The 25124-nt window shown below is 47.2% G+C and overlaps 1 protein-coding gene across 2 annotated transcripts in view; it reads right to left on the reverse strand.

The window, feature by feature from the left end:
* The window catches only part of COL22A1 (collagen type XXII alpha 1 chain), a 293821-nt gene that overhangs the window by 152273 nt on the left and 116424 nt on the right, over positions 1 to 25124 (reverse strand). For both annotated transcript variants that reach the window (XM_005613300.4, XM_014728097.3), the window contains 9 exons: positions 22228 to 22281; positions 21160 to 21204; positions 20039 to 20092; positions 18093 to 18137; positions 7724 to 7777; positions 5480 to 5524; positions 802 to 846; positions 501 to 530; positions 157 to 210 (listed from right to left, as the gene is read on the reverse strand). In XM_005613300.4, the coding sequence (XP_005613357.1) occupies positions 157 to 210; positions 501 to 530; positions 802 to 846; positions 5480 to 5524; positions 7724 to 7777; positions 18093 to 18137; positions 20039 to 20092; positions 21160 to 21204; positions 22228 to 22281 (426 nt within the window). The remainder of the gene's footprint in view (positions 1 to 156; positions 211 to 500; positions 531 to 801; positions 847 to 5479; positions 5525 to 7723; positions 7778 to 18092; positions 18138 to 20038; positions 20093 to 21159; positions 21205 to 22227; positions 22282 to 25124) is intronic.

The following is a 25124-nucleotide window of genomic DNA, read 5'->3' on the forward strand; positions in this document are numbered from 1 at the left end:
TCCTCCTGTGCAGGATGGTGTCAACCCCACCACCTATCACTCAGGGTGATGGGATGAGTTTCTGAGATAACGCAGTGCCCAGTAACAAGAATGGCTATTATTTTCCAGACCTGGAGGTGTTCAAAGTAGACCCTGGGCTGGGGAGGGATGACTTACTGGAGCTCCTGGGGGCCCAGGTGGACCCTGGTGACCTCGTGGTCCTGGAGCTCCCTGGCAACACAAAGCAAACACACATTAGCCATGACTCCCCCTTGCATATGTCTGGGGCCCCCACCACCCGTGACCCTTTGCTGACTCAGAGTTTACTTCCAGAGTTCCCAACAGGGGCCTAGATATACTGGGGTGAGGTGGGCATTTGTACTGCTGGCAGAAAGTCAACTTGACACATCTCTGAAAGGCTCCATCTGAGCTTAAGAAGCAGTTTCAACCCCATGGCTGGGGGATTTCCATTTCTGCTACCCTCTAAAGCCCCACTATGGGAGGACCCACATTTCCCTTACCTGCTCACCCTTCAGGCCTTCTCTCTGCACCTGAAAGATAAATCAGGTGTCAGCAAGGGTGGCGGCATTTTCTCAATAGTCAACCTCTCTTGGTTCCCTTAAGCGTATTCACAGAGCATGCCATAATGCAGCAATTTCTGACGTTTCTCTGATTTTATCATTTTTAGTTTGAAAGCCTTGTATCCAGCTTGTGTCATCAGAAAAGTTCTACCTCATTGTTAGAGGCAAGGACTCTTCCAACTACCCAACTGTATCAGTGCATGAGTCCATGATTCCAGCTACTGATGACTGTACCACTTACCACAGAGCCTGGTACACCAGGAGGTCCTGCAGGCCCCACATCACCCTGCACAGAAATGACAAACATTTCAGCAGAGGGTACTTTCTGCCACCTTCTTCTGCTGTTCCCCATCCCTTTGAGGTCTTTGTTTCCTCATGCAAGTCCATGGGACCACTTCCTCCTCTGTGTTCCCTCACACGTTGTCATTGTGCCTGGTCTTTCTCCCTTCTTGTGATAGCCTCCAATTTTCTGCATCTAATTCTTACCTCTGCATCAAGATCATAGGAACCTTGTTTCCTCTCTTGGCACATCCAGCCCAGTACCTACATTTAGTTGATGGTTTCACAACCATTTTCTGCTCGAGAGCAGCCCTTGGCCCACTATTCAGTGAGCATCTGCTTGTACCAGGCACTGTGTTAGGCACAGCAAGAGCGGCAATTATACCTTATGGCTCATCTCTTGTACCAAATCCATGGTGCAGCACGTGGTCAGTGTTCAATAAATACGTATCAAGTAAATAACTAACACAAATGCTGTGATGATCTCCATCCATTTTCAACACGTCATGGTATACAGAAGACTTGTTCTGTGTCTCCTTCTTCATTACCTCCAGTTCACCTGGGTCGTGATGGCTGCAGCTGGATCAGATTTCCTAGGGTGTGAGCTACATCTTGGCGCTGCATAGGACACATCTGTTTACTGGGGCAATAGAAAAATCTTCACTGCTATTCCTCTAGTGTCCTATAGCTAAAACGAGGACACTACTTGTAGCCAATGTCCGCACATATGGCTTGAGGACATAGCTTTTCTTTTTCCCTATAGGCTAGGTCAGAGAGCACGGGAAGCATTCAAAAACTACTCTTGAATAAGTTGGCAAAAAATGAATGAGTCGCTGAATAAATATGAAAGTATCTATTAGGTTCTGAGTAAGAATGAATGACTCAAGGCACATCTGTCATCCTCCACTGCATCTGAGGTTCTATTATATGGACATGACGAGTTTCCTCTGACAGCAAAACTGATATAATCACAACTCCACCATCCCCTCTGCTGCCCAAGAATTGAAAAACTCACTTCCGTTTACGTAACTTCAAGTGTTTTTCTAAAATCTCAATTAATAATGTTTCTTCAATAGACAATTTTTTTAAAGCGGCTTTAGCTGCACAGCAAAATTGAGTGGAAGGTATAGAGTTATAATAATAAGTGCTAATTTTCAGGGCTGGCCTGGTGGTGTGGCAATTAAGTTCACATACTCTGCTTCAGCGGCCCAGGGTTCATGGATTCATATCCCAGGTGTGGACACACACACAACTCATCTAGCCATATTGTGGCAGCGTCCCACATACAAAATAGAGGAAGATTGTGGCACAGATGTTAGCTGAGGGCCAATCTTCCTCACACACACAAAAAAGTGTCAATTTTCTTTACTTTGTTTCTCACATATAATAATCAAGTCCTACCCCAAAAACATCTTTCCATTCTAGTTTTTTCTCTCATGGCACTATCACATACACACACACACTCACACATGCATTTTTTACCATTCTATAACAGACACTTCCATGACACATACACATGACCATCTCCATGCACTCAGAACCCAGCCCAGGTATCTCTTCTCCATTTCTCCATGGGGATTCTCCAACTTCCCTAAGCAGAATTATTTTTCCCTATACTCAATCTTATTAGTATTTTGGTAATATATGATTGTTAGAAGACATTGTGAACTATACTGTAGTTTTTTTGTGTGGCTATCTTAAATATATATAAATATATTTATATACAAATTTATCTATAAATGAGAGAGAGAATGAGAGAGAGAGTTACATGTGGCTGAATGAGGAATATTTTGAAGTTCATAACTGGTCTTTCTTTTTTTATTTACACTATGCTTCACTATCACATTTACTTTTATTGTTTTTGTTGTATTTATCACCATTATTATTTTTACATCACAAAAAGTGAATTTTCAATGATAGTTGTGAAATTGGTTAATCAATGCATTTTCTCATTTTCATAGGTAATTTTACAGAATATGAGATATGTCTGACATATTAAATCATTATTCTGGAAAACTAAGATCCTATAGTTTATACATAATAATTGTATACATATAATTAATAGATACTGGAGACTTTCTAGCTGCCAGGCCTTGTTCTAAGGATATGACATGGATTAAATCTTTTCCCCTCCAGTACTATCTTTCCAATCTTAGAGATGAGAACACTGAGGCACAGAGATGTTTAGTCATTTGTTCAAGGTCAAAAAGCTAGAAAGTAACGGAACCAACAGTCTGTCCTAGAATCGTTTTCTTTCCACTCTGTGGATGATGCATTTTTGCAATGATCAACTTTAGCCACTGTGGTAGTCAGCCTCCAAGATGGTCCTCAGTGGCCCTGCCTCCTGGTATTCAACCCTGGTATAGGGACCTTTCACACTGTACCAGTGTTAGTCTCTGTGACTAAGAGCATCCAGCAGAAGCGATGGTGTGTGGCTTCCAAGATAAAGTCATAAAAATGACTGTGGCTTCCATTTTGGGCTGCCCCCACCGCCTGACCCCAGATCACTCACTTCTCACTCTAGGGTAAGCCATTTCCACTTTTGTGAGCAGCACTATGGACTGGCCCATGCAGTAAGGAAGTAAAGCTCTGGCCAACATGACACCAAGGAACCAAGGCATGCCAAAGATCACCTGAGTGAACTTGGAAGTGCATTCTTCGGATAAGATACCCATACCCTGGCTACAGCTTCACTATAACCTCATGAAAGACCTTGAGCCAGAACAACTCAGCCAGGCTGTCCCTAGATTCCTGGCCCTCAGAAACTAGATGAGACCACTTGATTGTTGTTTTACACTTCTAAGGTTCAGGATCATTTGTTACACAGCAATAAATAGCTGATACAACCATGAAGTCAATCCAGTAAATCTCTTAACATGGTGCAGCTCCTGACTTTGCGGCCTGTGGTATGTCACTGTATGGGCAGGCAGATCTACAGGTCTCTGTCTGTAGCCACTGTGGGGTCTTGAACAAGACACTCTAGTTTTCTGGGTTCTATTCTCTCATCTGTAAAGTGAGGGGCTTTAGAAAGACCAGCTCTATGGTTCAGATACTTTCTCAAGTTGTAAAACATCTAAGATTTGTCTCAATGATGCTCTCTCACAATGAGCTGAGAGGCATCTTATCACCCGAGCATCACTGATTTCTTGATTATTCCAAGGAATGCTCCAAATCGTACCATCGCCCTTGACCTTGTCTTCCCACTTCTGCTGCATTCATCATAATGAGCAAGGATAACTCAGCTATTTCCCAAACAGGAGGGTCCAAAAAACATCCATAAATGAAGGGGAAGGTTGCAGTTTATAATAAACACACACACACACACACACACACACACAGGCAGTAGCAGGAAAGAGTTGTCACCTAGATCCAAACTTCAGAGATCCTTCCCTCTTAGTAACTTGGAATAAATACTTATTTTAGGAAATTGCATCCCCTGTCAAGGAACTGCAAGAATATATTAAAATCCTGACACCGGGAAAATATAACAATGTAAATCTCAACTCTAAAAATACTCGGAAGGAGAGAGAATAATTAACTCAGCTAGAGTCGAAGCCCCAGTGAGCAGTTTGGGAAGACATCAACGTTCTCCAGCCGCCATGCCTAAGCCGAGGTTTTGTCAGCCTGTAGTTCTATTTATTTATTTATAACATACACCCTGGATGCTTCTATAAAGAGTGAGAATAGCATTTCCCTTGTCCTTTCTTTCTGGCGTATGCTGGGAACTGGTGTGCGGCAGGCAGGGACCCTCAGTGAGCTCTGCAGTGAGGATATGAGAAGTCGCACTCCCCCTGGTTCATCTGCATTCCTCCTGCACCCCTTGGCTCTCCCCGGCTATTCTCCAACCCCACGTCTGATGCCTTTCCTAAGGATCTGCCGAAGAATCTAGAAGAAAATCATTCTCTTGCACTCAAACGCAGGGCTATACCTCATCACCCCTCCTGCTACAATGCAGAATATATCACCCCATCTTAGTCTCCCTCTGGACCCTGAGCGCTCAGGAAGGGTATTATCTTCACACACATTTCCATTGCACTTCACAATTTGCAAAGAATTTTTACATGCAGTTCTTTCAATTGAGATACAGAAATTCTGAGCAGCAAATTTATGGACTTAAGCCTTGTGGAGAAAATGTTCTAAAACAGATGACCAATATGATGAGATACAAACTTTAATTTGTTTATGAAAGACCTAGTACATTTTTAGGATTATTATTCTGACTTAAAAAAAAACAGTTTTTAAGTGTTGCAGAGGAGAAAGAAGGAGAAAAGGAGGATAGGGAAAGGATTTTTTAAAGTTTCTTTTGGTATTTATTTATAGCCTGTCTTAGTCCAAAAAGCAATTTAAGCAGCATAATATTTTAATATGTCTGGACATTATATAATAGGAGGCTTTCTTGGTTTTTAAATGGATTTTTATTCCTAAAAGTATAAAAAAAATTAAATACAATAACCAGCAATTTCTTGCTAGCTGAGTTCCTGACACACAACTCACCACCTTTGTCTTCACTTTATTTCTAGAACTCTAGCCTCCCCCCGTCCACCCCACCGCACACCTTGGGCCCTTATTTGTTGAGGTGGGCAGCTCACACACCTGTTTGTGCAGAGCCCAGAACCATTTCTCACCCCAGGCTGGCTTACCTTCTCTCCCTGGGGCCCCGCTGCACCGGGAGGGCCAGGTCTTCCCTGGAGCAGAGAAAGATAAGGTGGACTGTCAGTGGCAGTGAGTGCAGAAGGAAGAGGTCAAGGGCACTGCAGCTCCAAAGCTGTAATCTGCCTTTTCCCCAGGAGGCACAGGTCCCCTTAGACCAGACTTTCTGGACTGTGCTTACTGCTAGAAAGTTGTTCCTCAACTAACCTAAATGCCACATCTCCACGTGGTCCCCTTTGGACTCACGGTGGCACTGCAGTGTGGAAAATGCATTCTGGGCAAGCCAAGGACTGCTTCCTCAGGGACATGAGGGACACCTCAGACAGAATCTGGGCAAGATGGGAGAAGCAACCAACTGAGATCTACCTTGGGCCCAGGGCACCTGGAGGGCCAAGGTGGTAATGTCCTATGGAATCTGTAGGAGGTGCTAGGGACTGGAGAAGTCTCCAGGGCCAAGGGAAGAGGGACGGGGCAGCGTGGACTCTTGACCAGGATAAGTCAATGTGGCAGGAAACACCAAGGTCCCAGAGGGCTGGTGTAGGAGATGCTGAGGACTAGCCTTCCTCCTCTTCGGTATCCCCCTGGGGATGTCTTCCAAGAGTGGCCCTGTGGACAACCTAGGCATTTAAAGCTCACACTGGTGTGGAAAGTGAGGAGGGGCTCAGGAGCCACCCCACACTGGGGTTTTTCTGTGATGCCCTCATAGAAGTGAGGAGGAATCTGGAAGCCAGTTGGACAATCAGTGGTCATGTCCATTGACGAGTGTTTTTGTAGGCATTCTTCCTAAAGGTATACTTAAGAGATACACTCAAAGATGTGTATGCAAGCACTCTTACCTCCTTTTTACTAGAAATAGCAAAGACCAGACAGAACCTGAATGTCCCCAACAGGAGAAGACCCTCCTTGATGCTCACTGTTCCTCTGCTTCTTAAACCCTCATCTGCTGCCTTCACACCACTGGTACTTTATCCATTTGCTGGTTTATTGTTTCACTGCCACTCTCCAGTGGGAAGGTGCCTTTCCTTTCTCAGCCATCACCAGGTGGGTATTTCCAGTGATAAGAGCCAGGCCTGCCTCAGAGGCAGCCACAGTGAAGATTTTCAAGCAAAAAAACAAATAAATTATGGCACATCCACACCATAGAATACTAAGTGATCATTTGAGTCATGCCCTCAGTGAATATTTAAGAAAATGGCTACATGTTTATGACACAATGTTAAGGGCAGGAGAGTGAGATATAAAAAAGTACGATCCCAATTTGTTAAATGACAATAAATACAAGTCAAGATATTATTTTGGGTTAATGGGATTGACTACAAATTTAATTTCTATTAACATAATATATTGAAATTAATAATTTATAATAATGAATTTAAAAATTGAATGTAATTAATTTACATGTTTAATAATTTTATCTGTAAGTTAATATTAATGCATTAACTGACTGATATATTGATGTGTTAATTTATATTACACAAGTATTTTCCTAATTGTCTTCAATGCAGATGTATGATTTTAGATTTTATTTAGTTTTAATGATGTAAATATTTAAATTTAGTTACTTTTTAGATAATATGCTCACATGGTTTAAAATTTAAGTGCATAAAAATTTCCCTCTTGTTCCATCTTCCAGTCACCAAGCATCCTGTTCTGGGAGTAACCAAGAAAGCAAGTTGCTACTTTCTTGATGGTCCTTCCAAAGATAGCCCACGTCTGTATAAGTAATAGATGTGTTTTTTTCCACATCATTCTACACTTTCCACATCATTCTACATTTTCCACTTAAGAGTATATCTTACATACCATCCATACCAATACATTAGGAGTTTCTTAATTAATTTCCATGGTTTCACATTATTGCCCTGGACCAATGCACCTGGTTTATTCAACTCATTCCATATTGAAGAGCATTTGGGTTGTCTGTAGTCTTTTACTCCCGCAGACAAGATTGCAGTGAATACATCACCTTGAACACGTGCACATCTTCATGGTCTTTACAACACAAGTTGTATTACTGAGGTTGGACTGGATTTAAAGTGGTGTCTTCTCTGGGATTCCTCCCCCCTGGTGTTGGAGGAGCCCATATGTGACCATAAGCAGGGGGCTGGTCACTAAGCCTCCTGAAGCCTCCAGCTGAGCAGGACGGAGGCCAGTGCACCCAGGTCCTACAGAGCTTTACATCAGTCCCCAGCCATCTCTGTCCTCCCAGCCCACCAGCGCCAACGCCCACCTACCTGCTCTCCTGTCTCTCCCTGCTTCCCGGGGAATCCATCCAGACCTCGCTCCCCCTGGCAAAGGAAGGAAAGTGAAAAAATGGGCAAGTGATCACTAGGCAGCAGCCCAATGGACTTCCTCATGGTCAATATCATAAAAAGGAAAGGCAAGCAAAGGCTCTTAGTGTTCACTTGTGCTCAGCTCCTCTCTCCACCAGGCACCTTTGGACACAGGAGAGTGAAACAACACACAGAACAGTCTAGAGTTTACGTGTATTGGGGATTAAGAAGCATAGGTCCAAGGTCAGAGAAACTGGATTCATATCTCATTTTTCATTTACAAAATCTGCAACGAAGAAAAGGCCACCTCATCTCAAGGGTCTTCATGGGGGTCAAATAAAGTAGTGGGTACAGGTAGTTTGTAATGCAGTTTATGAAACTGTGGGCACGTGTAATTCATCATTCGTTCATCCAGTAACTGTATGAACACCCACTATGTTCCCACTGCTTGGAATAGATAGAAGAGTTAACTGTTGGCTGATGGTAGGCCATGATCCATGGAGCCACCCAACGTCCACCTATCTGCTTATGTTCAGACGGAGCTGGGTTTGAATCTCTCATTAGCTGTGGAATCTTGGGCAAGTCACTTCACCTCTCTGAAACTGTTTCTGTTGATTATGTTTCATGGGGATGATAATCCCCTCCTCTAAAGACACCTATGACTAAGGAGTGAGATAACCTACTTAAGACACCTGCTCATGGAAGGTAGTGAATGAGCGCCAGTGCTCTCCTCCCAGCCATGCACTGGTTCTCCTGAGCCAAAGCCATACATGCCGCGTGTTCCCCTCATGAGTCAACTCCTTGTGTCTAGTGTTCCCCGTTGGTGTCCTTTTCACAGCTGAGCCCTAAGAACTAAGTAGATGGAGAAAGGTGACTCCAAAAGGTAGGTTCAGGGCCAGCCCATGGCCAAGTGGTTAAGTTCGCTTGATCCGCATCAGCCGCCCAGGGTTTTGCTGGTTCGGGTCCTGGGTGCGGACATGGCACTGCTTATCAAGCCATGCTGAGGCGGTGTCCCACATAGCACAACTGGAAGGACCTACAACCAGAATACACAGCTATGTATTGGGGGCTTTGAGAAGAAGAAGGAAAAAAACACAAAGAAGATTGGCAACAGATGTCAACTCAGGGCAAATCTTTAAAAAAAATGAGAAAGACAAAAGGTGGGCTCATGCTAACATTAATAGTCTATTACCTGGCATTCCAGCAGCCATGGCTTCCTTCTTTGAGTACCTCGAGCAGAGTAACTGCTTTCTTGTTTCCCCATGCTGTGCTTGCTGTTCCCTCAGCAACCCTTCAGGGCTCACTTACATGTTACCTCCTTGGCCTTTTAATCTAAATTAGATGCCCTCTTCCTCTCCAGCATTTGTCTGGATTTGTCTCAGATTTGTCTCCTTCACAGCTTTTAATTCAATTTGCATTTATTACCCATGTCACTATCCTTCTCTCACATGAGGACATGAGGTGTGTTCACCCTTTCATTATCGTGTCTCCAGTGTCCAGCCCAGAGACTCACGGTGCGGGTCCCAGGTGACATTTACTGAGTGACCAGAAGAATACACGTGAAAATTATTTTGAACTCTCCTTCTATTTCTCTATAACTTCACTTCTTAAGCTGTTATTTCTTTCTTTCTTTTTCTTAAGGTTGCTGCCTCTCTTCCAGGATGTTGTTTTTCTTGGAACGATTGAAGATTCTTGGTTTTCTGCTCTTTTGTGCTGTGCTTGTCTTGAGTTGCCTGCCTATGGATGTTGATTCTGTTTACTGCAGCCCACTGCTGGTGATTGCAGGGTGAGGGGATATCCTGACAGGTGGGACGCATCAGTAGTTTTTCTTCTCAGTGTGGATGCTCCCAACCTTCTGGGGATTGCTGACTGCTGGGGGAATGGTTCTCTCAATCTGGAGGCAAATACTGATGCTCCCCACCAGCCAGTTCAAGCAGAGGTCAGGGGAGGAGCTGCCCTACTCAGCTGTTCCAAGTGCAGGGCCCAATTAATCAGTGCCCTCTGCCCCAGGATCCCCCGCTCCCCACATCCACTGCTTTGAACTTGGGGATTCCTCCAGCACTTCTCCCAATTCTGAATTTTGGTTTATAGTTTCCTCTCATCTTGCAATTATGTTAACTTCATCATATATATTTTGTATCCTTCAGAAATTATTTAAAAAATTCTAGAACAATGATGTACACATTTCTATTTTTAAGCGCTATTACATATTAATCCTTTAAAAAAAGGCCTTTTCATTATATGAGTTTTGGGGTGAACAGAGACGAGAGCTGTGTGTATTTTCTCTCTCTGCTAATCAATTCCACTTCTGCTACAGCATCTTCTCTTCCTCAAATGCTGTGAGGTTGGCAGGCTTGAGGGCCAACAACAGACGAGGAAACTGAGGCCAGATGTAAAGCCACTTAATCGCAGTGGGGTGTTCTTGCACCAGCACCAGAACCTGGATCTCTTGACTCTCAATCCTCTATTTCTATCTCCCCACAGCATCTGAGCAGAGGCCCCTGGAGGAGCAGGTTCATCTCTTCCATTGATTCCCAAAGTGGTTGAGCTGGTAAGGTCTTCGAACCCGTGAATCCAACAGCCTCACTTATAGGTAAGGAAACTCACAACCTCAGCGGGTGTATCTTGTCCAGAGTCACGTGGAAACTTGATGGAGCCAGGACTAAAGTCAAGGCCTCCTGACTTGCAGCCAGAGCTCTCTTCCTTGTAGTAGGCCAGCCTACTAAATGTCACCCTGGAATGTGGCACTTCCACGGGGCTCAGCAAAGGAAAAGATACTATTTCACAATGAAATAAGGAAGCATAAGGCTCTGCGTATTGCCTAAGTCCCCGTTTCTTACTTCCTTGCACTTGCAAACCAAGATCAATGGAGCCCGGGGCCAAGATTTCTCCTAGCTGCAACTCAGGACAGGTGCAGGGTGCAGGGTGAGGGCTTGGCTGGACATGGAATCAGCACCCAGAGACTGGGGCCAGGAGGGACACAGCTGGAGTGCCGGCAGATTTGTGTTCTCATTAGCAGGGGATGCGAGGAAGAGAATGAACAGGAAAGGGAGGATGAGGGAGAGAGATGCTGAGGGAGAGCAGAGACAGAGAGAGAGAGATGCAGACAGGGATTAAGACAGATGATAGAGGCAGCAGTCCACACAGCAGGGACTCTAACAGAAATGCCTACAGAAGCCCAGCTGGGACACGAGGTGGGTGAAAGCAACAGGGAAGAACTGGGTCAGAGGCCAAACTAGAGACAGCATGTCCCACCTAAAGTCTTGACCCTTGGTTTCATTTTGCTGTGTTGGTCTTGTTGGGTTTCCTGACAATGACAGAGCACAGGGTTTGCACAGAGACCACCAGCTTGGTTCCTGGCATGGACTGTTGGCAGCCGGGGCTCTCTGGGGTGCAGAGGTGCAGGGAGCCATGGTCAACCTCACCACCCAGACTCAAACCCTGGCTCTCCCACTCTTAAGCTGTGTGATCTTGTACCAATTACTTAGCATCTCTGCGACTCAGTTTCCCCATCTATAAATAGGGATGCTATTTACCTTGTAAGGCTGCTGTCAGGCTTAGGTGAGATAATATATGTAAAATGCTTAGAACAGTGCCTGGAAGGCATACATTAAAAGGTGGTTATGCAAAACAAAGAGTGACTATGGAACAAGGAAAGGAAAGACAAAGAAATCAGTCGAAAGGGGCCAGCAAGGGAGGAATGTGGTGGGATAGGAAGGGGTGTGAGCTTGGGGAAAGGAAAGAACAGAGGAGAGCGATGAGCTAGGAGTCAGAGACCTGAGTTCTAATCCTGACTCCACCCATGCTGGCTGCCCCTGGGAGAGTCTATTCCTCTCTGAGATTCAATTTCCTCACTCGGTTGAAATCATGGAAAACAAGAAAAGAAAAAAGGTGGTTGTATTGCAAAAACTCTAAGACCTCTTCTGATTTTCACATTCCTTAATGGATAGGGAAGGGTGTGTATATGCAAATTAAGGGAGAATCAATCCTTGTCCCAAGCATCTTCCCATCTTCCGGGTACCAGATGCTAAAACAGGCACTATCTCGTTTAAAATTCACATAAACCCTGTGACAGATAGTTCCCATTTTTAGTAAAGGAAACCAAGTCTCAGAGATTAAGTGCATCATCCTGGTTCACAAAGCTCAAAAGAGGAAGATCCGGTATTTGCTGACTCAATCCTGACAGCCAGCCTGCGAAGCCCTGGGCGATCTCCCTCCATGCCAAGTCCGCTTGCTGCAGTTCTGAATCTCCGACAGCAGAGGGAGTGCGCACCCCACTTAAAGTGAGAAAATGTCCTTAGCTCCTTTCCTCTGGGCTGCAGGAGTCTTGACAATTCTGAAATCTTGGCGTTGGTCCGCACATTTAATGTGGGAGGGCGCATGTGGTATGTTTCTTCCACTGGGCACTTGCTCCGTAAAGGTTTGAATCATAAAGTTTCACCAAATTACGAGTGAATGTACCTCTGTGCACCAAGCACACAGCGGATATTCAACAAATACTCACCACCGTAAGATCTGGCGGGCAACTCTGCCAACCCTTCTAGAACAATGCAAATTGAGGGTTATGACTTACAGATGACTCATCATAAGGCAGAGTTGGGGGCGGTTGTCTGCAGGGTGGAGCATGGTTTCAGTCCCTTCAAACCTCCCACTCCCTTTTGTTGAACATTTAGGGAGAACCTACCAGGTGCCAAATCCTGTTTTTGTTGTCACAACTAATTTAACTGGATCCTCAGAGCCACTTCCTGAGACAGGTAGTGTTACCCCTAAGTGTTAGATAAGGACACAGGGGTCAGGAAGGTTAAGTTTGTGTAGGGTCCCAGGGCTCGTAGAGGCAGAGCCAGGGTGAGAATCTGGTTCTCTGGACTCCAAAGCCGGGGCTCTTATTAGGGCCGCTGTGCCCTGGGCTTCCCTATTCCCAAGCCAGGGTGGGACCTCTGGAAGATCCTCCCTGGGGCCTCAGGGGCTTGACTGTTACATCCACCCAAGGTGGTCCTGGGGCCATAGTTATCTGGACAGAGTTGGGGCCACTACATACAACTTTTGGCCCCTCAGCAAGTGGACTCCTCTCTTTGTTACTAACTAAAGTCACCTTACAATTTGCCAATCGTTCCAAGCCCACTAGCCCATGGACAGCTCACTCAGGCCTCACTGCCCTTCAATCACCAGGACATTCTCACGCCAGTGGAGCATCCACACCTCACTGTGCCTGTAGAAGCATCTTCTGGAAAATGTCTAAAGCAAGGGCTGCCCCCCACCCTACAGAGAACACCCTGCCATGTGCTGTCGGGAGGTGGCATTGGTGATAGATGGGTAGCTGCTCTCTCTGGCCCAGCTCCACACTGGGCAAGGCCCAACAGCTGGACAGGCCTGTCTCAAGAGGAGATGGAAACTTCCTTCTTGCTGATGTAAGAAATCAGAGAGGTTCGTGAGAAAATAAACTGTTTTAAGTACCCACCAGATCTAAGAAGCGGAAAGGAGCCTGAGGGATCGTGCAGGCCACGCTTCTTATTTGATAGATAGGAAAACGGAGGTGCCGGGAAGGGACCAGCTCTATTCAGAGTCATCCAGAAAGTTAGCAAGGGCGTTGGAAATTATACCCAAAGCTGAGCTAGCAGAGCCCTGGCTCACGTTTCTCTCTCTCTCTCTGTATCTTTCTCTGTCTCTGTCTCTGCCTCCCCATCCCTAATATAAATGGCACATGTTGCCTAGCACTGCTCTAAGAATTTTGCAATTACATTGGAGGGACTTGAAAGTGGCATTTGGAATAACTGAGGATTCAGGCACAGAGCAGTCTACACCACGATGATGCTACCTGGTGCAGCCTGGAGAGGCTGAGGCTGATGGAGACCCTGGCTGAATTTCCTCTCCCGGACTTCACCTGGAGGTGGCCCTCCACATCCCGAGCTTCCCTGCAAGGTAGCACCTGAAGGGGGCAGAACTGTGGTCAATCAGAAGAGAGAGCTCAGGGAACATCGCTTGCTCTACATTTCTGGTTGGCACTTGAGGTGTATCCTGGTGGGGAAAGCTCACACTGGGAAGGAAGAGTTTCTAGCACTTGCTCTCCTGGCATCAGGAAACACATTGCCTCTGGGCTCAGTTTTTCCATCTGTACGATAGGAGAGATCTCCAGTGTTCTCTATAGTCCTTTCTAGATTTGATAATTTAGGATTTTGATAGGAACGAAGCATTTGTTGGCTGGACAGAAGTCATAACACAAGACTCCAAAAGCTTGCTTGAAAAGCAGCTCAACACTCCATGGGAAAAGCCTGTTGCTTTAAAACAGGGTTTTAGCAAGAACAAAGCACAGAGTGTGCACAGACTGAATTTCTCCCAAAACACAGTAAGGGAAAGGAAATGAGTGTTTGTGGATGTGTTGGTGATGTGCTGGACACTTTGATTTGTTATCTTATCCGACCTTCCAATAGGCTTCAGGGAAGATATTAGTATTTCCATTCTGCAGGTGAGGAAACTGAGGCTCTAGTGGATTGAGTGGCTGTCTTGGCTCCTAAGTGGCAGAGCTGCTCTCACCAGGCCCATGAAGAGTCCACAGCTCTGTACTTGAGTCTTCACTGAAACCCTAGAAATCCAAACTCACCATTCCTCAGAAGCCCGGCCTAAGCCACTGCAACCAGGAAGCTTAGAAGACCATCTTTCAGACAGTGCTGCCTCTCTGCTCTGGGCCCCCAGTGCCTTCTGTCTGTGACATTTTCTAGCTAACAGGATGTGGCCCATGCAGCTTCCTGCTCACCATTTCATCCACTCTTGTGCCTTCATCTGAGCCTGAGTGCTAAGATGCATCTTCTAAACCCATCCCATACATCTCCACAAAAGTCCAAGTCCATACACCTGTTGGTGAAGGCCCTCTGTAACCTGAGTGCCATCTTGGTTCCCGTATCACTCCTCATCCAGTGCCCAGTGCCACACCAACGTGTCAATAGATGAAGACTGGCCATGCGCTTTGTGACTACTACCTCAGAGAGTGAGGACCCAGAGACGCACAAGGTGTGAGCACTGTGCTCAAGGTGCTAGGGGTCTACATGTGTGTGTGGGAGTGAAAGACAAATGTGACACAAATGGCCAATCGGGGTGAAAACTATAGGAGTCCTAGGGACACAGAAGTGGAAGCTCTGGGACAGGCCCGGGGGACTCGGAAGACTTCTGAGCGATGGACTCCCGAGCAGAGAGTTGAAGGCATCACTAAAGATTGGTGGGTAGGCGGGTGGATGGGTACGTGACCGAAGGCATGAAGGGGTGACTATGTGAATGGAGGAGTCAGTTTAACTTTCACATGTCCCCAGTCACCCTGAGGGCTTCTTAAGGGCAAGCATTATGTTTTCACTTTTTTGAGTCTTTTACAGCACATTAAAAAAAAATTAAGCACTTAAAACATAGCTTTTGACTTGGGGATGATTTCCTCCATGTTCTTTCAGGGAGCAGAAGACACTATAGTGCCAGGAGGTGCCTCCGAAATCCCAGGCATTGCGTGTAGATAGACGGCAGGCACTGAGGCTGGGCACAGGCTCCTCGCCGGCTTCTGGATCAATCTGGGTCTCAGTTGAGATTTCACAATGCAAAAAACCGAGGCCCAACAAGGAGAAGGTTTTCTGGGTTTTTTTTTAATTTCCTTTATCACACTTCGGATCAGTGCTGTGTGACTTGACCCCTGATCTCTGGGACCCCACGGAGTTTGTTGGAAAACTGACCCCACGTGAAGCAAAGTGAAACTGTCTGTGAGTGGGAACACTCTGGGCCTTCATGTGCTCCTGCCTGGGGTCCTCGATGCTCCTTAATGCAGACCCAGCCTAAGCCCAGGCCTCAGGCAAGTGGCGAAGCCATAGCCTTGACGCCTCTGTTTGGGGAGACCCCTTCCAAGGCGATCGAGCTTTTGGGTTTCTGACCCCTGCAGTGATGTATCAGTATTGGACTTGGTTCTGATGACCAAGGGAGTCCTGGGGGTTTGCATCCTCTCCAAATACAGCCATCTTGTCTTTACACGACCTGGCTGCGTCCACACTACTGTCCTCTGCTTAGTTCCCACACCTTCGATTCACCAGTTATCCATCCTATAGGGGATCTGGCCTTAGGACTTGTGATTTTATGAAGGACTCATCTATTATTCACTAATTTATCTAGCAAATGCCTATCAAGAGCCATCCGTGCTCCAGGTTCTACACTGAGCACTCTGTGCCTCACACAGCCATGCACTGAGTTGACTTTCTAAGTCTGTCTTGTCCGCTGAACTCTTGGAACCTTGAAGGCAGGGTCTGTGCCTCAGTCCTTGCTGGACTTACCACCTTCAGTGGACCTGACCGGCAACAGGCACTCAGTAGGGGCCTGAGGGAGACTGAATGCCCGGAGGCCTGTTTTGAACCCCAGCCCAGGGCACAGGCTTGGGTGTCTGACCATGCCCTCAGGTGGTGGCCAGGGCAGAATCCACAGCCTGGGACTTCAACCGGAATCACTGCTGAGCCCACCACGCACTTTGGACACCAAGCCTCAGCTTCCCTCTTGCTGTTCTACAGCCCGGCCCTACGGCCGGATCAGCAACCCAAACCCTGCCTGCAACCACGCAGGGCTTTCAAATGAGACCCCCGTTCCCTCGTGCACCACAGCCACCCATCAAGCCATACTTCCCTGGGCCTGAATCCTCATTTATTCCAAATGCCACTTTCAAGTCCCCACATTGTAAAGGAAAGAAGCAGAAAGCCAGAGAGGAAATCTACGGGAAAACAAATACATAGAACCACCTTAAAACTCTCAAAAGAACCAAGAGATGAAATCCTAATGACTATGACCATGGGGTAAGGGATTTCACTTTTTAAATTACAATGATTAAAATTTAATATACACACAACCGAAATCATGCTTTGGAGCCTGGAGTACCACACTAGACCCTGCCTCCCTTTATCCTAAGGAATCTTCTGGAAAGCAACACGGTAAGTGCTTCCAGGGCTGCACACAAGTGCATTTTCTTTGCCCGGTAATCTCCCTTCTGGGAGAGCAGCCTAAGGAAATAATCCTAAATTTGAAAACATAAATAAATAAAGCTATAGGTTTACAAACGTTCACCAAAGCATTATTTCTAAGCATGAAAAACTGGAAACAACCCTAAATGATCAGTAACAGGGGAATGGGCACATAAATCATGGTCTGCTCACAAAATGGAACATTGTGCAGCCACTTACAAGAAGTCACAAAAACTCTAGAGCACACGGGAAAAAATATCACACGCAGGAACCACAAACAAGACAGGCTGTGAAACTGAATATATTACTGGCGACTATGTAAAAAGAAATCGGATATATAAGAATAAGTCCTACAGAAAACGTGCCACTGTAGTTGTATCAGGATGGCAGGATTATAGGCTATTTGTCACTATTTCCCAAATACGTAGAAACAAAATTAAATTACTTAATAATTTTAAAACTCCTTATAAAACTAAAAGAATGTGTACCATTGGAAGATAGGATGGGGTAGATGGAAGAAGCATCTGGAACACAGCTTAGCGTAGGACAGACAAATTCCAGCTCTTAATCTGAAGAACCCAATGAATGGGCCTGGGGAGAGATTCCTGAGAATTTGGTGCCAGCGGTTGGGGAAGTGGAGGCGGGATTCGCAGCTTGTTCCTTCCCAGCTGGGCCCCGAGCATTCTATGGCGTTGGCGCATGTGGAAGGATAGGGTCTGATGGCATCTTGTTGTGACCTGGTGGCACAGGCATGAAGGAAGGGCCAATCTTAGCCCCCCTCAATATGTCGGCCACCACAGCCATCTGCATTTAAGAGACTCAGCTTCCATCAGTCTATAACACTCAGTGAATGAGGCTAAATGTGGGTCACCAGTGTCACAACTGTCACCATGCAGCCTCCCTTTACTTTGAGAGTCAAGGCAACTGGGGAACAGAGAAGTTACGTAACTTGCTGAGTGGGATGTGAGTCTGTGGCAGCAAGCGGGACATTTTGAGTCCCAATCCAGGGCGGTCTCAAAAACTCTCCAGCCTGGAAACCCTACACTCTGTCTTTGTGAGGGGACTGCAGAACCTGCAGAGACCGAGCCCATGGCCTGCCTGGCCCAGAATTTATATTTAGGGTGGGAAACTAATGAATTGTCTGCACCCGCTCTCACCTGCCACACGCGCACATGCACAAGCACACAGACATACAAACACACACTCACTGTCCATACACACATGTGCACACACACTTGCCCCCACACATGAATGTGCACATGTGCACACACACACGCAAGCACGGAGTGGAGGGTCCCAGGCACCCTCTTCCTCTTTTCTAGGGAAAGCTGCATTAAGCGATTAAAGCTGACTGCAAATACCTTTTCTCCTCGGGCTCCCTTTACACCTCGTTCTCCTTGGAGACCCTGGGGGAAAGAGAGGAAGATCAGTAACACAACATCTCAGTCCACTCCTCTGTTCTTACCCTCCAAGGGCCTGTGGACAGACTGCCCGGGATGGTGGTGAAGAGCCTGTCTCCCGGGACGTCTCACTCCACACTGTGGCCGTTGTGCCTCCCTCAGACCTGGGCAGCTGAGCTAGGCCCCTGCTAGAATGAGAAGTGAGCTCCTGGGGCTGGCCCCTGGCCTGGGTTATCCGGGTCCTCCCAGCTACAGCCTTGAACACACCCTGGCCCCTGAGCTCACCTGGCCGAGGGCAGGAACGTGGCTTCGGAGTCAGTCCCCACTGCCACCTGGAGCCTGTGATTCCATCGTGATCACTGAATCCAGGAACGGCCCCCAACATTGAGCCTAAGACTCTGGGCCCCGTTAAGCCAGATCCTTCCACCTCCCCAGGGAGAGGGCCACTGCCCTGCCCTGCCCTGCATCCACCCCACCTTCCTCAGGAGCAGCACCCAGATCCTGTGCTCAGAACTCCCTCCCCTCTGTGAGCAGACTTGACAGAAATGTCAGGCAAGATGTGGGCTTCTCTGACCACAGGATCTAAAACACAATCATTGCCCCCACCCGCCCACAGTGGCTCGTCATCCTCTTCCCCACATTTGACTTTTCTCGCAGCACTCAGCCCCATATGACACATTTTCTGCCTCCCCAAAGTGGAATGTAAGCCCCATGAGGGCAGTGCCTTCATTCCTTCAATATTGTATCCCCAGGGTCTAAACAGTTCCTGCCACTTGACACATAAACACCTGGTGAATGAATAAATGATTCAGTGAATGACTGCATCAATCACTTGGTTATTACAAGAATCTTATAGAAGTTTTGCCTGAAGCCTACTGCCCCACACTAAAGTGCAGAAGATCAGAACAGCACGTGTGTCTGCTCTTCTCAGATGTGTAGGATGCACAGTGAGATGTGGGGGCTGCCAGCATAGCTGATGAAAGCCTGGCTTCTCCCCAGGCAGAGCTTGAAGGTTAGGCCAAAAGCTCAGTGCGTGGCCCTGCTGGAGAGGCGTGAACATGTCCTATGTTACTGTGTGAACTCCCTGTGTGGCCCCCTCGCTCTCCTTTCCTTTCCTGGAAAAGAGACCCTTGGACATTCTGTGGAAATGATATCAAAGAAGGCAGAGACCCCCCAGGCCCACTTGTTGATTCCAGGAATGCTACATACATCTTTGGTGCCTGGGGAAGTCCCGGAGGGCCAAAGGTCTGTGGACCACCCAGGCAATTTTAATTCTATCCAAATATTTTGTCCAGACACACAGAGATGAGAGGTCTTGAATGCCCCTGAGGCAAAGCAGATTCCTTTGTTCAGAAATAATCTTTTACGCAGTTTTTTTCACTTGGAGATAATCTCAAATCTCTCAATGAGAATCAAGCATAAGGTAAGACACCCAAGAGGCCACCTTGCTCCTTACAACCATATCTACTTGTTCATTGCTTTATCCATGGAGCACATGGTCACTGGACATCCATCATGTATCTGGCAGTGTTCGAGGGGCTGAGAATTAATAAAGACTCCACCCCCTCCGGAGTGGCAGACTGGACAGCTTCTTTAGGTCAAATTTCAGAAACACCTGAGCTGTTGGGTAAAAATGCAGATTCCTGTGTTCCACTCAAACCTGCTGCTTCACTGTCTGGGAATGGGGTCCCAGGAATGTATATCTAAACTTGTTCTCCAGGAGATGCTTAAGTACCATAATGTTTATGCATTTCTGGTCTAAGAAGAGAGCCCAACACTTCATTGTCACTGATGCCTACAAGACAATGGGTCCATGTGCAGATACGGGAGGGGGACTTGTCAGAGAGCCTGGATCCCACGCCCTGGAGAAGGGAACAGAACCCCTTCAGACAAGTGCCTTCACTTACAGGAGCTCCAACATGTCCAGGAGGTCCGGGAAGCCCAGGTGGTCCTTGGGATCCCTGCAGAAGAGAATTGACAAGGAAGGTTTGGGAACAGAAAGAAAAGGCAGAAGCAGAGGCAACACTCAGTCAATAATGTGTTTGGGTTGGAGATCTGTTGCTTCTCAGCCACCACACACTGCCATGCTGCTCACACAAGGTCTTGCTGAGGGACCCCCTCCACCTCCTCTGTCTCTCCTCTACTGAGAGCTCCTGTCATCCTGCCTAGTGGAGCTGTGATTCAAACCTGGAATCACTCAACTTCAGGGAATAGCTGGGAGTGCGTTGCCTCTGAGCTATAATGAGGCCAGGGCAACATGGCCACTTGCACTTGCCCGGCATCCGGTGGCCTGCTCATGATCCGGCCAGGGTATGCGCAGCTTCTGATCAACGTGATGATTCCTGCGGTTCACCATTCACACTTTGCCATGGGGCCAGTACAGCCTGGACAAGTCCCGACAAAGCCCAACGGATGTCTGCAGAGCTCTGAGGCTCCTCTGCTGCCTGTACCATGAATTGCCACAGCTTTTAAGCAACTAACTTGGCAATATCTATTAAAATCTACCAAAATTAAAATGTGCATTTCTTCAGACAAAGCTATCCCAATTTACGTAATCTATCCTACTAAAATGAAAATACAGTACATAGGAGAAACACATACATGCATACATGCACACACGCAAGCATTTATTGCTTCAATGATTTTAGTGAAAAACAAATGAAACTAGAAACAACCTTCAGAACTGTAAAAAGGGGAAAGGTTATATAAATTACAATACATCTATATCATGGAACAACATGCATTGATTAAGAGAATAGGTGGTGTCTGTATGGGTGTGGAAAGATGTCTCTGATTTCTTGTTAAATGAAGGAGATAGATGGCAGAGTATGGTGTGATTCATTTTTAGGTAAGAATTTAGGAACGATCATATATTGTGGATATCCACACACAAGTGTGCATGCGTTTATATGGGAAGGGTCTGTAGGGAACAAATATGTGCATCTCCTCTATGCCCACGGCAACTGGTTTTGTGTCAAGATTTGTCCACCGGGAACATTGGAGGAACAAAGCTCAAAGCGACACTTACCCGCATGCCCACCTCTCCAGGTAGCCCCGGCTCTCCTGGCTCCCCCTGCACACAAAACACAGCATGTGGTCATAACCCAGCAGGACACAGGCCCAGACACAAGGGTCCAAAGCCTCCGGGGCATCCATTCTTGGAACTCAAACTCATACAGAAAAACGTAACTGCCGGTGACCAAGACCCAGGCTCCCTCAGAGACCCTTTTACAGGTCAAGGGCTGATCTTCACTGGGAGTGGTATTGTCTCAACCTCACTTGCTCTTGCCACTGGAGGTCAACAAAACAAAATTCAGACAGAATAGCAGAGAAAGCACAGGGACTGGAGTGACGCTGAAGGCTCTCTTCACGGAGAGGGCCTAGAGATTCCTGGAACTCCCCTTTCTCTCCCAGTCTCTGCCTGAGACCTCTTTCCTGAAGCGTTGTAGGCTGTGCACTGAGGAGGCGCTCACAGTCAGGGCTCCCACTCCGAGGCCTGCTCGTGCAAGGCTGAAAATCTGAAAATCGCCAAGGGAGTAGAGATGGGGAGAACCCAGAAGCGATTTCCCTTTGGGTTCTTGGTACAGAAGAGTTTGATCCCTTTTTTCCTGGAGCAGACTGAGAGGAGATCACTTTTTATCTTGGTTTCTGGAGCGTGTTCCAACTTGGAGGCAGGGGAATACAGAGATGGAGTCAGGGTCCCAACAAGAGGGAGGGTGGCTGTCCATGCAGGGTACGGGGTGCTTCTTGGGTCCCACACAGACTCCTCTAGCGACGAACCTGGGGCTTGGGTGAATCCTTCACCTTGGACCTTGACTTGATTCAAGTTATGGGTAATGGGGACAAGATCTCCATTCAGAACTGCTTGTCAACTAAGTGAGAAACTAGCTCCAAAGACACGTAGGGGCTGCCCAGTGGCAATAGCTGTTGTTGGTGTTGCTATAACTATTGGGCCGACCTCTAGGGACCTGGGAAGATCCTGATACAAATGAGCCCCAGCTGAGGCCTGCCCTGTCAACTCGAGGGCACAGGGCTCTGATTAGGAGGTCCCTGTCCTGGCACTGCCTAGTGGGAAGGGCAGTAGAAACAGACATACCCGCATGCCTTTGCTGCCGTCTCTCCCAGGGGGACCAGGCGGGCCCAGGGAACCCTAGGATGAGAGAAAGTGAACAGTAATTAGTACAGGGTGAGGACAATGCAAGTGACAGTTTCTCGGAATGCTGGTGCAATGGAGAAACCAAGACTTGGCTATTTAGAGCGTGGTCCACCAACCTGCAGCCTGGGAGCCACTTGGGAGGGGCAAGAAATGCAGATTCTCTGCTCAAGACCTACCGCATCAGGGTTCACATTTTAACAAGACCCGCTGGTGGTCTGACACCTTGAGGTGGAAGCCCTGGCCACGCCCCTCCCCTAACTGGCAGTGTGGCCCTTCCCCACTCTGGGCTCAGTGTCAGACATGTAAAGCAGAGCGTTGGGCTGGAGCATGTTCTCAACCTGGGCTGGTCGACAATGGGCCGGATGATCTTTGTTGGGGGTCGGCCCTGGGCGTTGCGGGATGTCTAGCAGCATTCCAAGAAGCCAGCAGCACCCCCCAGTTGTGATAGCCAAAAATGTCTCCAGATATTGCCAAATGTCCCCTGGGAGGCAAAATCGCCCCCAGTTGAGAACCACGGGCTAGGACAGGTATATCTTTAAGCTGGGGCAAACTCTATTCTAATGAATCACACACAGAAGCATGTGACATGCATACTCACGGAGCAGCTGCGGGAGAAGAAGGGGGAACCTGGGCCACACTGTCCATCTCCCTCTCTCCCCCACACGCATCCTCATGAGGGGTTCAGGGGGGCAAGTTAAAGACAGGGACCTCCAGGATCTCTAGGCTCCTGTCCAGCTCCCACATCATCTGATTCAAATCAAAGGATTTGCCAGGACCTTCAGACCAGCCTCCCCGTCTCCATCAATTTTCCCTCTGACACTGAGCAAATCAATGACTCTTTCTGGGCTTTTCCATTTGTGAAACGAGGATGTTGGACATTCAATGAAAGAGTGAACTGATGAGTCTGTAGGTAATATCTAGAAAACACTATGTGCTGGATCCTGCAGTCTGTCTCCTATATATACTTTAGCGCCTATATATATGTATCTTCTTTAGTCCCCATAATACCCCCCTGAGATAGGTCTTATCATTGTCTCAAAGGTGCATCAGACATTATATATTTCTAGTTTTTATCTATGGATTAAGATGCATGTATATACATACACACACATATATACTCCTAAAATTTCTATGAAATTTATATGCCTTCTATAGCCTTATATTCTATCTAACATAAGTCAGTGTGATATCAAAGAGAAAAAGAGACAGACAGATGGACAGATATCTCTGCCCCCGGCTCTGCATCCTCTGAGCCATCCCTGAAGGCTCAGTGTGTCGCTCGCCTCTCATCTAAGTGTGGAAGATGACACCAACAAGGATGAGACGAGGCTTGGGAATGAAGCCCACACGCTCTGCTGTGGGGCTCTTATTGGGCCTCCTGGCGCAGCCTCTCCTCCAGAACACTGTAATCACAGCCGCCCTGCCCGTGATGATTAGATGGAATCACACCACGCCAGGCACACCCATGGTCAGGGAAATGATCCCCTTGCCCATGTGTGGTGCGCATAATAAGCTACTGGGACGGTCACACAAGATGCCCTCTTTTGCGCTCACCTAGCAACTTAGCTATGGAGGCAGGGCCCTTGTGCTCACACAAAACATAGATTTACTAGTAAGTGGTGTTTGGTTTTAGGCTCAGGGCCAGGAGGGTCCCATCCTGGAGGCTGATGGGATACGTTAATGTGGGTGGAAGCTTCCAGACGGGACGTCTCCAGGCAAGGCAGCCTGGTGAACAGGGCATCATGCACTTGGGAGGCTGAACGCCAGCTCCTGCAACCCTCGCTTAGATGGGGGTGGGCCACGTTGGGCAAATTACTTAATCTCTCGGAGTCTCAGTTCCACACTCTGTACAACGGGAGCAATCACAGCCTTTACAAAGTTTTCATAAGGATTAAACATCTCCGCGGTGATTCATATAACATTTCCAAAGTTGCTCTGATGATGTCAGTTTGATTTATAATTAATGTGTGATGGGGTGGCAGCAGATTGGGGTTGTTTGGTCAAATACATTTGTGAAATACAGCGTTAAACTAAGTTTAAACTAAGTTAAACTAAACAGGTTCCTTCACAGCAGGCTTTCTTGAAGCCTAAATATGTTCTTGCTAATGGATCTTCAGCGCATCCTTGCCTCCCCAACCTTCTCAAGGGCATAGTAGGGGACTGGAGTGGCTCAGCACACACATAGGCAGATGGGCCTCTGCTTCTCTGTGCCTCGCCAGGGGAAAATCTGAGTTCTTTATGCACACGTGTCGAGAGGAACAGGCTGCTGTGGGCAGATGGTCAAAGTGCTAGAAAGGAGAGTCAACTGTATTTATAGAGTAAGAAGAGAAAAGACCAAGACAGGCCTGGTTGGCGAGCATTGTACTTTGGTGGGATTCCTGGAAGGAAGACTTTCTCACTGTCCTTCAGGTACATTTGGCTGTCCTGGGCCGGACACAAGGGGCAGGTGAGCAGTTGGGGATGTTTCATAAGAGGAAGGACTGGTTGCCCAATGACGGGGGTGCAGGGTTTTCTGCGGCACTGTTTCCTTGGGACAGTGGGAGTTAATGGGGTGCTTTCTGGGGTCAAACGATCAACACAATCCTTATGAAGGAAGGGCTGCTGTGGTGGATGATGTCTCAACCCTCATTTACACATCGACACAACAGAGATGAATCCCCTGCCCACCCCCCTTTTTGGCTGTATTGAAACTCAGTCAACCAGAGTTTAAAGAGGTAACCAATACAGATGGAAGTGATTTCTGAGGTACCGAGCGCAGACTGAACACTCACTAGTGTTGTTTTTGTTAGCACTAAGAACAGCAGAACTAAAAGTGGTATTAATAATAACATAACATT

The sequence above is a fragment of the Equus caballus genome, chromosome 9 (assembly GCF_041296265.1).
Source record: "Equus caballus isolate H_3958 breed thoroughbred chromosome 9, TB-T2T, whole genome shotgun sequence".
Lineage (NCBI taxonomy): Eukaryota > Metazoa > Chordata > Mammalia > Perissodactyla > Equidae > Equus > Equus caballus.